This window comes from Syngnathus leptorhynchus, chromosome 6 (assembly GCF_054491065.1).
Source record: "Syngnathus leptorhynchus isolate UIUO chromosome 6, UIUO_Slep, whole genome shotgun sequence".
Lineage (NCBI taxonomy): Eukaryota > Metazoa > Chordata > Actinopteri > Syngnathiformes > Syngnathidae > Syngnathus > Syngnathus leptorhynchus.
The window spans coordinates 17185929-17202598 of NC_141200.1; the positions used below are offsets into that span (position 1 = coordinate 17185929).

The following is a 16670-nucleotide window of genomic DNA, read 5'->3' on the forward strand; positions in this document are numbered from 1 at the left end:
TCATTTATATTCACACAAACACTGTATCCATCTGCTCCTGGTTCGGCCCCCCAGTCAAAATTTAGAACCCAATTCAGCCCACAAGTCAAAAAGTTTGCCCACCCCTGAACTAGGCTGTAATGCAGGCTGCTTGCCTCTAGGGGCACCACGTCAAGTTTGGATTTCGAGAGGGAAAATTACAAAAAAACCCTCATTAAATCCCTCTTAAAATATGAAAGAGAAGGTACAATAAAATAAATAGTGAATTCTTTCACCAAAATACATGTTAAAATGTTGGCGCAACCACACGCAATTCACGCTTGACTTCTATAGATGGACAATGTTTATTACTGTTAATAAAACACACAGTACATAATACAATATTATATTCAAAGGCAAACCTAAATGAATGAAAGAAAACCAAATAAAGGGGGCGTATGGAATAGAAATAAAAATCACTTGAAAGAGACATGAATGGGATGAAAAGGAAGAATTGGACTAATAGCAGATGAGCGTAAGTGGTAGTGATAAGGATGGCGGCGGACTTTTTAAAATATGCAAAGTTTGCAAGCGTCTATAATCTGCAATGCACTACAGCTCTTAACTGAAGCAGTGGCACTCAAAATTGGCTCTCACGTCTAACTACATCAGTGACTACATCACACTGTAATTGTAAACAATCGCCATCAGCAACAGATCAAAAAGTACTATGGCTCATTGTTGGAGCTATGTTTAAAGTATAGTTCTCTCTCTACACCACCGATTGCTCCTCAGGTGACTCTTCTGTGAAGCCCCTGAAGTACGCGGACGACACCACTCTCATCGGACTGATCTGGGACGGTGACGAAGCTGCATACAGACAGGAGATGGAGCAGCTGGTACACTTGTGCAGCTAGAACCACCTGGAGCTGAACCCACTCAAGACAGTGGACATGACAGTGGACTTCAGGAGAGACTCTTCGCCACTTCCACCCCTCACCATCCTCAGTAATGCTATTCCCACCACAGACACCTTCAAGTTCCTGGGATCCACAATCTCCCGGGACCTGAAATGGACAGGCCACATAGACTCTGTCCGGACAAAGGCCCAGCAGAGATTGTATTTTCTGAGACCGCTCAGGAAGTTCAACCTGCCACAGGAGCTGCTGAAGAAGACCTTCTACACTGCCATCATCCAGTCTATCCTCTGCTCCTCCATCACTGTCTGGTTTGGATCGGCCACCAAACAAGATAAGCACAGACTGCAACGGACAATCAGGTCTGCGGAAAAGATAATCATGACCAACCTCCCATCTATCAAAGACTTATACCTGTCCAGGACCAGTAAACGTCCAAGTAACATCTTCGCAGACCCTTCTCACCCAGGTCACAGTCTGTTCAAACTACTCCCCTCCGGACGGCGTTACAGAGCGCTGTACGCCAAAACCACCAGACACAGCTTCTTCTTTCAGGCTGTCGCTCTGATGAACTCACATCACCCATAGAGACTCAGAGACATTTGGCATGCACAAACTTGGTCAATAAAGCTGATTCTGAGCTAGATGGCTTGACGTCCAGTCTCCTACGGTCGTTCAAAGCAATCGTGGAGAATTTTGTAAGCACACTCGTATTTTTAAGTTCATCACCGATCCAAACGAGTGTTCACTGAACACAGCCGACCTGAGTTACATTCCTGATGTCTCAGTTATAGATTTTGAAGCAGAAGTGGCTTACCTGAAAGCCTCATAGGTGAATGTGTTAAAGTCACTGAATAAAGATTTGGAAAGAATCGCACGACAGAACGTGGAGTTGGCGAGCAAGCACATGTGGAGAGAAATGACAAAACTTCAACCCGAAGACCAGGTGATAATCAAAACTTGGAATGTGATTCCTGTCCCATACAACACACTAAAGTGTGTGAGTATTACCTATATTGACCATGTTTGGATCTACGTATTCATGTGAGCAATCATTTTCACATCTTAAAAACATCAAGTCCAACCTACGATCACGTTTAACGGATGAAAGCCTCAACGCCTGCATGAAGCTTAACCTCACCAAGTACCAACTAGACTACAAAGTCATCAGCAAATCCATGCAGCACCAGAGGTCACATTAATGGTAAGCATTATAACATTATTTGAAAGAATAAATTCAGAGGCTTATTATACTTACATTTAGTTGAATTCAGTCTTTAAATATATCATATGGCTTTCACTGAAATAAATGTCCAAATATTTTGCTTTCTGAGTCAAAAAGGTTCCCGACCCCTGCTCTAACCGCTCGTCTGTTAATTGCAAGACAAAACAGAAGCACTGTGTATAAATCAAATGTGTAAATGACTAAATCTCCAGAAGAAACAATGAAGTAGCTTCTGGATATCCTCACAGCAGATACCAATGACAAACTAATCCAAACGAAAAAAAAAGCTCAGTATGAGAGTTATAGCAGGAGAGCAGTAATATACTACATAAAGAAGTGAAGAAATGTGCAAATAGACAAAGAAAAATGGGCAAAGAAACGAATAATAATTGTCCTTTCTGATAGTTCAGATGGTTTTAAGGCAATGGAATGCAATATGGTCATGGTGGACACTGCCTGCGTTGCATTGAAAGCCCTAATTAACTGAGTAACAAACTTCTCATCGCGTGGATAAACCGGAAATCAGTACGTTGAAGGCAATGAGGATTTTGACAAACTTTTGATAAAACAGAAATCTGAGCGTTTTTCATCAAAGGCCCAGAACCCTTCACCCTGATCCCATATGCTATGCTTTGCAGGACTGATGCATAGAACGCTGGCAGTCAGTGAGGGGAAAAAAAGATGTATCAATAGCTAACAAACAAAGGAAACACTTTGACGGCCTTCGCTTCGGCTGTGCAACAGAATCCTGAGTTTGCGTAAAATTTAACTTAATCTGGTAGTGCAAGTACTGTGAGTGCACGTGAGTACATGACATTGCAATCACCAGAAGCACAAAAACACCATAGGCTAGACTTTGTCCACAATATGCCCAAAATGTAGTGTCGAAGATGAAACACCTAACCACCAGGAGGGTTGCTATGTTACCAGGACATTCAGAAACAAAACCATCAATTCTCTTGGCTAGGGTCTTGTTTGGATTGGCCAGGATTATGCTTCATACAAGAGAACGGGGAGGACTGTCGTATGATACATGTGCAGCTTGGTCTTGTGGGACATTGAGTGGTGACGCCAAAGAGGCCTTCCTCGTGTTTCTATGGCTGCGGCTGCACCTGTGGTGATCTTTAGTTTGAGATTGCCATTGCTAGTAATGGTGGAGCCCAGGTAGATGAAAGAATAAAACATTCCACTTCGTCTGAGCCGAAAGACAGGGGAAAATCAACAATCTGTCACAGATGTAGGAGTTTGGGTTTCTGCCGATTACTTGAAGGCCAAGCTTTGTACTTTGGTTTTGTATATAGTAAGAGCACTACTCAGATGTTTGGAGGGAGTTGCTGAACAGGGTGGTCTCATTAGCATATTCAAGGTCAGCCAGATGGAGGTTGCCAGTGTGTGTGTGTGTGTGTGTGTGGGGGGGGCCACATGTGGTTAATGATGTGGTTAAACCACTGGACTATGGAGTATAAAAAGCACGATGGCAAAAATGATGGCACAAATTCCAGGTGCCTTGCGATTCAGGGTTCTTATTGCTTCTCTGATGTTGCTGGTTGTGACTGGGTCAGTTTTGCAGTTGGAGTTTGGGATGGCTGAGTTGGCAGCAGTAACCAGACAGGGGTTGGTGGAGACTGGAGGATAATGGTGGCTGAAGTGGTCTTTCTTTGAACGCAGCTGGTTTATGTGGTCAAGAGTCTTCCAATGGCATCCTTCATGAGGACGGTCTTGACGCATAGTCCGACACGTGCAACATGAAGACCTGTCTGAGGTCATTTATCTGTGCTGATTCCAGCAGTTCAACCTCTTTCCCAATTTGGCAATGGTCAATGATGTCAAAGGTCGTCTTTGAAATTGATAGTTGTTTGGGAAGAGATTTTAATACAGTGGGGCCTCGGTTTTCGAACACAATCCGTTCCAGAGGCTGTTCGAGAAGCAAATCATGTTTTCCCATTACAAATAATGGGGAAAAAAATTAATCCGTTCCAAGCAAAATAACCCATCATTTTTTCATTTGCGCATTTTTGTCCGATCGCGCAACTGCAGCGCACCGTCGAACGCGCAACCATAGCGCGTCGCTGACCGCGCAACTGCACCGCGCTGGTCGCATTATTGTGACAGAGCAGCTGCTGAAATTTAAAAAATATTTTGAAAGTCCTGATGTACTTTCCAAAATTTAAGTGGACCTCAGTGCGCAGGAAGTTTAATTTTGTCCGATCGCGATACTGCAGCGCACCGCCGAACACGCAACCATATGTCATGGAGCGGAATGGAGCAGGGCGACCAAATGCAGCTTGGACCAGGGTTTATTGAAGAACTCAAAGACAAACTATAGATGCTCGATGTAGTGTTGTGATAATTAGACTCTACCCCTTTAAGAGACTGAGAAAGTGAGAGGGTGACGTACAGCGGGAGAGAGAGTTGTCGCGGTACAGGCTAAGTGAGGAATGAATGTGTTTCTACCTGTAACTGTTGAATAAAAGTTATTAAAGCTCAGATTCAAAACATCTAAACTGAGAGGACATTCAGTTTCTACAAGGACATTCAGTTTCTACACTCGACTAGGGACGTGAATTACTGAACAGAAAAACTAGAACAGAACAGACTGCAGACTAGAAACAGAGAGACGAGAAACGAGAACGAGATACAATCCGACAAGGAGTGACACGCAGACAGGACTTAAATACAAAACAAGTAACGAGAGGCAAGTGACGACAATTACATAGATTGTGAGCAGACACAGGAGGGGAGGGGCAAGCACACGGATACGCGAACCGAAACTATGACATTAAAACAAGGAAACAAACAGATCTTGACACTGTAGCGCGTCACCGACTGCAACTGCGCTGGTCGCATTATTGTGACAGAACCGTCGCTGATTTCATCCATCCATCCATTCATCTTCTTCCGCTTATCCGGGGTCGGCTCGCGGGCGCAGCAGCTTTAGGAGGGACTCCCGGACCTCCCTCTCCCCAGCCACTTCATCCAGCTCCTTCCGGGGGATCCCAAGGCGTTCCCAGGCCAGCCGATGGGTCGTCCCCAGGGTCTCCTACCGGTGGGACATGCCCGGAACACCTCCCCAGGGAGGCGTCCAGGAGGCATCCTGATGAGATGCCCGAGCCACCTCATCTGGCTCCTCTCAACGTGGAGGAGCAGCGGCTCTACTCCGAGTCTCTCCCGGATGACCAAGCTTCTCACCCTATCTCTAAGGGAGAGCCCGGACACCCTGCGGAGGAAACTCATTTCGGCCGCTTGTATCCTGGATCTCGTTCTTTCGGTCACGACCCATAGCTCGTGACCATAGGTGAGGGTAGGAGCGTAGATCAACCGGTAAATCGAGAGCTTTGCCATTTGGCTCAGCTCTCTCTTCACCACGACGGACCGGTACTGAGTCCGCATTACTGCAGACGCTGCACCGATCAGCCTGTCGATCTCGCGCTCCATCCTGCCCTCACTCGTGAACAAGACCTCAAGATACTTGAACTCCTCCACTTGGGGCAGGATCTCATCCCCGATCCGGAGAGGGCATTCCACCCTTTTCCGACCGAGGACCATGGACTCGGATTTGGAGGTGCTGACCCTCATCCCGACCGCTTCACACTCGGCTGCGAACTGCTCCAATGAGAGCTGGAGATCACGGCGAAGAAGTCAACAGCATCACGTCATCTGCAAAAAGCAGTGACGCGATGCTGAGGTCCCCAAACTGGACCCCCTCAACGCCTCGGCTGCGCCTAGAAATTCTGACCATAAAAGTTATGAACAGAATCGGTGACAAAGGGCAGCCTTGGCGGAGTCCAACCCTCACTGGGAACGAATCCGACTTACTGCTGGAAATGTGGACCAAACTCTGGTATCGATGATACAGGAACCGAACCGCCCTTATCAGTTGGCTCTGCACCCCATACTCCCGAAGCAGACATTGGCTTTACTCATATTGACATTGTAGCGGGAAAGCTCCACGGACAGCAAAGAACCAGCACAAAGAAGCATTAGAATTTTTGATATGGCATTACGCATCTTCTGGCGAAGGTCAATCTATACTCGTTGGTCAAGGGCAATCCGAGGTCTAATCCTGGTTTGGGCAGTTCAGTTTCTTGGAATCGGTGTCGCAACAAGGTGGATTTCGCCCAAGTGGGTTGTTAGCCCCTCAGACTGTATGTGGTTTTTATTCTTTTGTGTGTGGTAGTAGCCAATTCATTTTGTTGAGTTTCTGACATTTGTTCTGGTGATTTCACTGCACATTCTCAATTTCTAGAGGCATGGAAATGGAAGAAATTCACGTCTAACTGTCAATTTTTTCTTGGGTTTGAATCACACATCTGAAAATTGATCATTTTCAGATTATTAATAGTTTAACGGCACAAGCTCAAAACACGGCTGTCCAACTTCCAATTGGTTTCGTGCTGCACAATGACATCAGTTCCATTCCACAGCAGCTGGTAAGATTGATCCACACGACATGTGGTTAAATGACGATGATAGTTTCTCTTTATGGTTGTGAGCATGAGTAAAGAACTAGATATCAGTCACAGAGCTGGACCTAGTTAGGGTTCTGACCTTTAAACCATCTGGAGCTTTATAGACAGCAGTGCAGCCCTGATACAGACACTTGTAGATGTTGGGCAGCTCCTCCCTGGAAACAGAAAACAAAAGCTGTTGAAATTTTAACCAAAGCGTATTTTAGTATATGTGCTTTGTATATTGAGACTTTTATTTTGAAGGATGCTACACAGGAAGTATTGCTTTTACTATTTCTGTTTGAGAAATGTTCCTAATAAAATCCAGGTGATACCAATGTGTATGAAAACCAAAGTGAGTTGTGTGACGGTCGTCATTTTCTCTGTCTCCACAGTATGACTTATTTTATTTAAATAACTCTGCTAACAGGTTATGGGCCCAGGATATGAAGTGGCCATTTATGTGACAACTTTGTAGAGAGGCAACGCGCGTGAGTGTTGGCGTGCAACATTATGACCATGCAAGCTGAGTCAAGCCCCCGCTGGTCCCGGCTGCTTTTCGACGGTGACGAGGAGAATTATGAACTGTGGGAGACGAAGTTCTTGGAGCACATGTTGCAAGGACTGAAAGATATCCTCAAAGAGCCCGACTGGAGTATGGGCGACTCGAAGGAGGAAGAAGACGACGAGACTAAGAACGCCAAGGCTTATGCGGAGCTGATCCAGTTCCTGGACGACAAAAGTTTGTCACTCGTCATGCAAGAAGCAGCTGATAATGGTTGCAAAGCGCTTAAAAATTTGAGAGACTATTATGCAGGCAGAGGTAAGCCTTGGATCATTTGCCTGTATACCGAGCTGACAACTTTATAGAAGGCCAGTGGAGAAAGCGTGACTGACTGAGTATGTCATCCGTGCAGAAACGGCGATCACAGCTTTGAGAAATGCTGGAGAGACACTGAGTGATGGTCTGTTGGTGGTGATGGTTTTAAAAGGACTACCTGAAACATTCAAACCATTCGCAGTTCACATCTCACTGTCACATCTCACTGTCATCTTCAAGAGAGGTAAAATAAAACGTCCTTAAGTGCAGAGATGGCACAAACTTGAACATATATATATACCTTAATTTTCGGACTATTAGTCGCTCCGGAGTAGAAGTCGCACCACCCATAAAATGCACAATAACGTGAAAAAAATATATATATATAAGTCGCTCCGGAGTATAAGTCGCACTTTTTGGGCAAATGTATTTGTCAAAATCCAACACCAAAAACAGACACGAACCAGCAACAACAGGCTAAACGATATGGTATGCTAACGTGACATACACAAACGAGAGGCTGAGAACGGGCCTAACATAACATTCAGAGTTATTCAAATGATTATTACATAAATAACACGTTTATCAAACCATCTGTGTCACTCCAAATCATAAAATACATCGATCATCGATCGTGTAAACAATGCCGCGTACGCGCGCCGTCGGACTCGTGATTTGCATGTCTAATTATTCCACAGACCCATATAACGATATATAAAGTATATTTCAAATAACTATCATATAGCAACAATATTACCAAACCACCTGTCACTCCAAATCATAAAATACATCGATCATTGATCGTGTAAACAATGCCGCGTACGCGCGCCGTCGGACTCGTGATTTGCATGTCTAATTATTCCACAGACCCATATAACGATATATAAAGTATATTTCAAATAACTATCATATAGCAACAATATTACCAAACCACCTGTCACTCCAAATCATAAAATACATCGATCATCGATCGTGTAAACAATGCCGCGTACGCGCGCCGTCGGACTCGTGATTTGCATGTCTAATTATTCCACAGACCCATAAAACGATATACAAAGTATATTTCAAATAACTATCATATAGCAACAATATTACCAAACCATCATTCACTCCAAATCATAAAATCCATCGATCATTGATCGTGTAAACAATGCCGCGTACGCGCGCCGTTGGACTCGTGATTTGCATGTCTAATTATTCCACAGACCCATATAACGATATATAAAGTATATTTCAAATAACTATAGCAACAATATTACCACACCATCTGTCACTCCAAATCATAAAATACATCGATCATCGATCGTGTAAACAATGCCGCGTACGCGCGCCGTCGGACTCGTGATTTGCATGTCTGGCGTGATGTGTGCTCGCCTGCTGTCCATCACAAGCAGAGCTTGCATCCTAAATTGCATTGCTGCCCCTACTGTTTTTTGTTTTTTTGTTTTTTGTTTTTGTTTTTTTACATCACACTAAATTCTCTTCACCAGACCTGTGCTTTTTAAAAACAGCGCTTTCCCCTCCCAGTAGTTGCATCACGACCAATGGTGAAATTTAAATCACCCTCGTTCAGTTTAGTTTGAAAATAACTATATTTCTTTTTCAGCTGTTTTTTGTTTTGTTTTGTTTATTTGTTTCATGAACTTGAATATTGTGCTTTAAAGTGTGAATTGCTTTATTCGTTTTTTCAGTGCATTAAAAATAATATGTGAGGTGATCAACTGTACTAGTAATGTGTTAATGATCAAGTAAATTTTTTTGAAAAAAAAACACATAAGTCGCTCCTGAGTATAAGTTGCCCCCCCACCCAAACTATGAAAAAAAACGCGACTTATAGTCCGAAAATCAGGTATATATATATATATATATATATATATATATATATATATATATATATATATATATACACACACACATCGTAATATACTGTTATATATATAAAAGACTTTATTATTTGAACACTGTAGATGATGATGATGACCAGTGCAATGTATGTCACGATTTAAAAACATGGCATGAAATCCTTGGCCACTGTAATTATGATGATATTCTAAGGTTGGAAAGTGTGGTTAAAGGAATGAAAATAAAGGGAAAACTGAAAAGTCTGTCTTGCAATGTAACATACGTACAGAAGGTAAATTTGTTCAAACTAGGAACAGGGAGCCAGATGCTAGAGCCAGATCAATTTTTGAATTAGTTCATACTGATCTTGCAGGGGGCGGCTCGGTAGGGCACTGGGTAGCACGACTGCCTCACAGTTAGGAGGGTGCTGGTTCGATTCCACCTCCGACCCTCCCTGTGTGGAGTTTGCATGCTCTCCCCTATGGAGTGCAGACCGCATTCATGGTGAGGAATAGATGTTTTCAATCAATCAATCAATCAATCAATCAATCAATCAAGTCAAGTTTATATAGCCCTAAATCACAAGCAGTCTCAAAGGGCTCTGTCCTCTGCATTTAACCCATCCCCATGTGATTTTGATCCATCCCCTGGGGGAGAGGGGAGCAGTGAGCAGCAGCGGCGCCGCGCTCGGGAATCATTTTTGGTGATCTAACCCCCCAATTCCAACCCTTAAATGCTGAGTGCCAAGCAGGGAGGCAATGGGTTCCATTTTTATAGTCTTTGGTATGACCCGGCCGGGGTTTGAACCCACAACCTTCCAATCTCAGGGCGGACACTCTACTACTAGGCCACTGAGCTGGTATAACAACTGAGCTGTTTTAACAACCGTACCAAGCAAACTCCTCATCAATGTGTTATAACTACAGACAGGACAAAAGAAAACTAGACCCAAGATGTGACAAAGGTATTTTTCTTGGGTATGACAAAAATAGTCCAGCCTATTTGGTGTATTATCCTAGCAGTGGTAAAGTGCAAAAACATAGGCTTGTTAAATGTGTGACCCCATCTATTGCAGAGCACCATACACAGACAGAAATGCCTGCTGATGATGATTTTGATGATGATTTTGAGGTTCTGAGGCAGGTTGATAGGACGAGAGAAACTCTCCCTTCCTTACCAACAGGACAGGAACGGACACAGGAACATAAGCCGGTTCCTATAGTTGAGCCACAGAAAAGCCAGGAAAAACCAATCACACAGGAGTTAAGACGTTACCCCTCTAGAGTGAGGAGTAAGCCAAGACTACTTTGGTGATTGTGTAACTGAATAATAATAATAATAATAATAATAAATTATATTTATAACGCACTTTATATTCGGAGGAATCTCAAAGTGCTACATGGCAAGTAAAAACAAGAATAAAAAGCAAGGACAAGTATAAAACAACTGGACGACAACCAGGATATAAAAAGAGGAATTACAGAAATGCCAAAGTAAAGAGGTGAGTTTTAAGTCCGGTTTTGAAAGAGTCAGTGGATTGGGGTGCTCTTAGGTGGTCGGGGAGGGAGTTCCACAGTGTGGGGGCTGCATGGCAGAAGGCCCGGTCGCCCATGGTACGCAGCTTGGTGTTGGGGACATGGAGAAGGTGAGAATTGGATGAGCGGAGGTTTCGGGTGGCAGATTTGGGGGCAAGGAGTTCTTTGAGGTAGGGGGGAGCATGTTCGAGGATGCACTGGTGTGAGGAGGGCGATCTTATAATTTATTCGAAATTTGATGGGGAGCCAGTGCAGAGAACGGAGGATGGGTGTGATGTGGTCGCTTTTCCGCACCCTCATCAGGATCCTAGCAGCGCAGTTTTGAATGTACTGGAGCCTCTGGAGGCTCTTGCTAGGGATCCCGATGAGGAGTGCGTTACAGTAGTCTAGCCTGGAGGAGACAAAGGCGTGGACAAGTTTCTCAGCATCTGTCAGGGTAAGTGTGGGGCGGAGTTTGGAAATGTTCCTGAGGTGGAAGAAGGAGGTTTTGCAGATGTGTTTTATGTGTGACTCTAGGTTGAGTTGAGAGTCCAGTATCACACCCAGGTCGGTGACAGTGGCTGAGAGGAGGATTGTGTGACCGGCGAATGAGATGCTTGTGATTGGGCAGGTATGGATCTGATGGGAAGCGCCAAATAACATGGCTTGGGTTTTATCGCTGTTGACTTGTAGGAAGCTGAGATTCATCCACGCCTTTATCTCCTTCAGACACAGTGAGAGGATGGATGAGGGAGATGGATGAGGCTGGGTTGCAGAGGGTGGGGGGTTGAGTTTGAGGTATAGCTGGGTGTCGTCCGCGTAACAGTGATATGAGATGCCGAACTTCCTGATTATATTGCCAAGGGGTAGCATGTAGAAAATGAAGAGGGTAGGACCGAGTACAGATCCCTGGGGGACACCGGAGGTGACTGTGTGTGTGTCTGATTTTTTTCCCTCCCAGGGAAACGTACTCGGTTCGGTTCGAGAGGTAGGACTGAAGCCAGGTTAGAGCAGTGCCAGAGAATCCAGTGGAGTGAAGTTGGTTAAGGAGGATGTTGTGGTGGACAGTGTCAAATGCAGCGGACAGATCCAACAAAATGAGGAGTGACGAGGAGCCTGCATCGGCGGCCATGAGAAGGTTGTTGGTGAACCTAACAAGGGCTGTTTCGGTGCTGTGGCCAGAGCGAAAACCGGATTGAAATTTCTCAGCGATGTTATTGCGGGTGAGATGGGCGTGAAGTTGGGCTGCTACCACTTTTTCCAGAACCTTGGAGAGAAATGGGAGGTTTGATATTGGCCTGTAGTTGGCAAGGTTGTCCGGGTCAAGCGAGGGTTTTTTGAGCAGGGGGGTGATAATGGCTGTCTTCAATGCAGGGGGTACAGAGCCAGACTGGAGTGAGAGGTTGATGACATTGGTTATTAGGGGACTGATAGCTGAGATTTGATGTTTAATGAGGGCTGTGGGGAAAGGGTCCAGGGCACATGTGGAGGGTTTCATCTTTTTGATGATGTCCTCTACCTCCGACTGCAAAATAGGGGAGAAACAGCGGAGAGGCTGGACTGACCCAGGTGGAAGGAAGGGGAGCGGAGGTGAAGTGGAGGGGCCAGAAGAGGAGAGGAGCTGGGTGCGAATGTTGTCAACCTTAGCGGTAAAGAAGGTCATGAAGTTATTGCACACTACCTCTGAGGATTCCGTTGGAGTGGTGGGTTGGGGTTTGAGAAAGTGGTTGATGGTTGAAAATAGCTGTTTTGAGTTTCCAGGGGTATTGTTTATGATGTTGGAGTAGAACTGGGCACGTGCAATCCCAAGGGCTTTTGAGTAGGCCTTCTGATGTTCTTTATAGGCCTGTTTGTGCACTGTCAGACCTGAGGCATTGACACGACGCTCCAGGATGCGTCCAGTTGACTTCATCAGCCGCAGCTCACTGGTGTACCAGGGGGCTGAGCGTGAAAAAGTGACTGTTTTGTTTTTTATGGGGGCGTGGATACCTAGAAGTTTGGCCAAAGAGTTATTGTAATGATCCACTGCCTTGCTGACTGATGGAAAGGTCGCGGAGGAGGAGGAGAGAAGCAGGAGGTCCTGTGCTAAAGTGTCTTGGTTGATGTATTTGAAATTTCTGAAAGAGATTTGCCGCTTGGGTTTGGAGAGGGGGTGTGGGAAAGGCAGTTCCATTTGAATAAGTTTGTGGTCAGACACACCAACCTCGTGAACTTGTAGGTTGCTTATGGCCGATGAGGAAATGACAAGGTCAAGTGTATGCCCTTTGTCATGGGTGGGGACATTTACATGTTGAGTGAGGTGTAAACAGTCCAATATTTGCAACAGGTCAGAGGCAGGGGGGCGGGAGGGGGTGTCGACATGGATGTTAACATCACCTAATATGATTAAATTAGAGGAAGTGGAGGTTCAGAGGGTAGTGAGTAGATCGTATAGTTCTGGAATGAAAGCGGAGTTTGGTTTAGGAGGGCGGTAAATAAGTAAAACTGTGACAGGATATGGAGGTTTACATTTGAATGCAAGGGATTCAAATGAGGAGTGATTAGGTAGAGGGAGGGGGGACAGCTTTAGATCAAGACGATGGAATACAGCAAGTCCACCGCCACGGCCAGTGCTGCGGGGTTTAGTTATGTATTTATAACCAGAGGGACAGGCTTCGTTGAGGAATTGATAGACATCCGGTGGTTGCCAGGTCTCAGTCAGGCACATTATGTCTAAGCCTTTGTCCAGGATGAGGTTGTGAATAAATGATGATTTATGGGTGAGTGCTTGGATGTTGAGGAGATCCATTTTGATTGTGGATGTGGGGCTGCGTTTAGGTAGGGGGCGAAGAAGAGAGAAATCCACTCCACGTCTTCTGTGCCACATGAAGTGCAGTCCACTGGGTGTTGGAGTGAAATCCAGTTCGTTTTGTCCTGGCCACCCCGGGGCTGCTCCGTGTTGAAGTCCGTTCCGTGCCAGAGAGATATCCATTCCGTGTTTTCCCGGCAACCCGGTGTCTGTCTTGAGTCGAAGACCGCTCCGTGTAAGAGTGGACTCCACACCATGTTTTTCAGGCCACCTGGAGTACTGCAGCCCCGCTTGGTTGCTACAATAAGATCCAAGTGTGCCGGGTCTCTGATGACGTGTTGGACATGCGACGGGATATCGGGCGGTGGAGGAGCAGATGGATGGAATAGCGTTATGGGCAGGTTGGGAGAAAACAAAGTTACGATGGGTACTTCTGTGGATGTAACGAGGTCTGCGGAGAAGTCCGAGTTCTTTGATGACTGAGACACACCCTGGAGTGGTGTGATTACTCAGCTCCAGCAAGCGGGGGATGGAGTAAGTTAATATAGTGACGGTTGGAGAAAGCTGAACTTGCGTGTTAGCCATTTGCTAGGCTAATGGCTAAAAAATAAATAAATAAAACACTAAAAACACTAAAAATAAACTAATTCTGGTGGAGAATTAAATAAAACACTAAAAACACTAAAAATAAACTAATTCCGGTGGAGAAGCGGCGAACAATCAGCGCCAGCGTCCTCTCCTCAGATTGCTCACACAGGTGTCACCAATCACCCCTCAATAACTGAGGCATGTGATAGCCAGGAAGAGTTGACAGTAGATTACTGCTACCGATTGGTGTCTAATGTACCTTTCTCATTTAGTGAAGCTGTAACCTCACCTTATTCAAAAGAATGGTCTAGTGCAGGGGTGGGCAAACGTTTTGACTGGCCGAATTGGGTTCTAAATTTTGACCGGGGGGCCAAATCAGGAGCAGATGGATCTAGTGTTTGTGTGAATATAAACATGTAAAGGTCATTGCATAAAAGGTTTTAGCCTTCAGTAGGTAGTGAAGCGTGGATATTCAAAACAAGCTTTTTGAAATCAAATGCATTTATTAACAGCATTAAAACAAATATTTCATCCAAAAACTACTATCAGTGATTCTCATTAAATACGACACTGTTATTATGAATAACAGTTTCCATCATTTCAGCGCCTGCAGGTCAGATTAATGTTTATCTAATGAGGCAAAATCACAAAACGGCAAACATTCTGACAAATACATCACCTTGAAGAATCAGTGAAAGAATACATCTAAATTAAGTCATAAAGAAATCAAAACGGCAACACGGTGACGGATATCTGAAAATCAGTGCAGAGCTTTAACTTACAAACACCTGGAGACAGAGGTGAGGGAACGGGAAACACTTCCTTAAAGTCGGCCTTAAGAACTTTAAAAGTTAAGATTAGTCGCAAACAGGTGGTGCATCAATGTCCTTGAGCATCCTGCATTGTTTGAAAATTAGAATGGTCGCTAGTTTCAATACTTGCTATTTGTACAAATTATTTTCAAAATGCATTTTTTTTACAACAAACTAGGGAAACTTCCTTTCATTTTCAGTGGGAATAGTGTTGTTGGTCTCCCTTTTTGCGAGTGTATCATAATTAATTGTGGCTATTCTTAGGATAGAGCCGAGGTGTTGGTCCATTAACCTGGATCTGTGACAGGCTTTTTGACATTTATGTGGCTGAAGGTCTGCTCACACACGTAGATCGAGACAAATTGTCCACTCTTTTTTGAACACTTGGCACTCAGTGTCCACCTTTCTTTTTCTTGGGCCACTCATTTTAATGGAAGGCCATTGCGTAAAACTGTATCTGAAAGCTCAGCGCGCGAATTACGAGAATGCTGACGTCACAGCCCACACTCGAAATTCAGCACTGATAGAAATAGAGCGCGGAGTGTGCCAGGTCTGTACTACCGAGTACGTACTTATGACACAGCTTCTGGGAGTAAATGCGTGGGCGGGCGTTTCCCCATCAACTAGGGAAACACAGTCATTGCAGGAAAAATGATCAAAAACAAACTTTGATAATACAATTTATTAAGGTTTGACAGGCCGGATTAAATGGCCGCGTGGGCCGGATGTAGCCCGCGGGCCGTAGTTTGTCCATTATGAACTAATCAGACCAAGGTTAACCTCTACTAAAGTGTGAAGAAAGGATCTGCTTATGATCCAAAACACACAAGCTTTTTTTTATATCCGCTGCTATATTATATTTATATTTATATATCGTCAAATACAGTCAATATAGCCTGACTTGTGTGAGAACAGCGCAGCTGTCTTGCATCTAGAACGACTGTTCGTGGGGTGAAATTATCGTCAATCCACTGTGCTGTCAAACTTATCAGAGACACAGGGCTAACACTACATGTCCATATATCTCTAGTGAAGCTAAGGGCAGAAACTCCTTGTAGCAAGTCAGTAATATGCCTTTTTACATTCTCGTGCACCTTTGGTAAAACACGGTCTGTAATGTGGCGGTGGCTAGGTATTCCATACCGTGCCTCGAGACGCCTAAAGCCCACATCATCCACACACAACTGGTTGATCATCAAGAGTGATATACTCTACAATCAAACTAGTGAATTTTATTGCTCGTGGATTGTCCGAAGACATCTCACTTCTGCAAAGTCTCTTGTAAAGTTGGTTGCTCTCTTTGAGTTCCTCTGCTGGCAAATGCTTTATACTCTGTGTTGTGGTGAGTTTTCAAATGTTTTATCAAGTTGCTGGTATTATACGCATTTGTTGTGGACCCACTTCGAGACAGTTTTGCCTTGCAAATATTACAGTCCGCTTTGCTTTTGTCGCTCTCATTTACTTTGAAATGCTTCCACACAGCTGACATTACTCCTTCACTCGCTCGAGTTGTGTGCTAGCTTAACTGTCCATGGCGATCTACGCAGGAGGCACTGCTGTAAAACTAATGTGGTATTGGTTGCTGGTATCTGCTCCCGTGTCATGAGTACAAGTACAAACCTGTACAAACCTGATACCCCAAACCAATATCGGCCCAGACTTCCCTCTCCCCAGCCACTTTGTCCAGTTCATCCCGGGGGACCCCAAGGCGTTCCCAGGCCAGCTGAGAGACATTGTCTCTCCAGCACACCCATGGTT

General features: G+C 44.7%; 1 protein-coding gene across 1 annotated transcript in view; it reads right to left on the minus strand.

The window, feature by feature from the left end:
* Positions 1 to 16670, minus strand: part of znf276 (zinc finger protein 276) — a 49682-nt gene that overhangs the window by 12773 nt on the left and 20239 nt on the right. Inside the window, 1 exon segment of the mRNA XM_085913734.1 lies at positions 6649 to 6724. Coding sequence (XP_085769860.1) covers positions 6649 to 6724 — 76 coding nt within the window.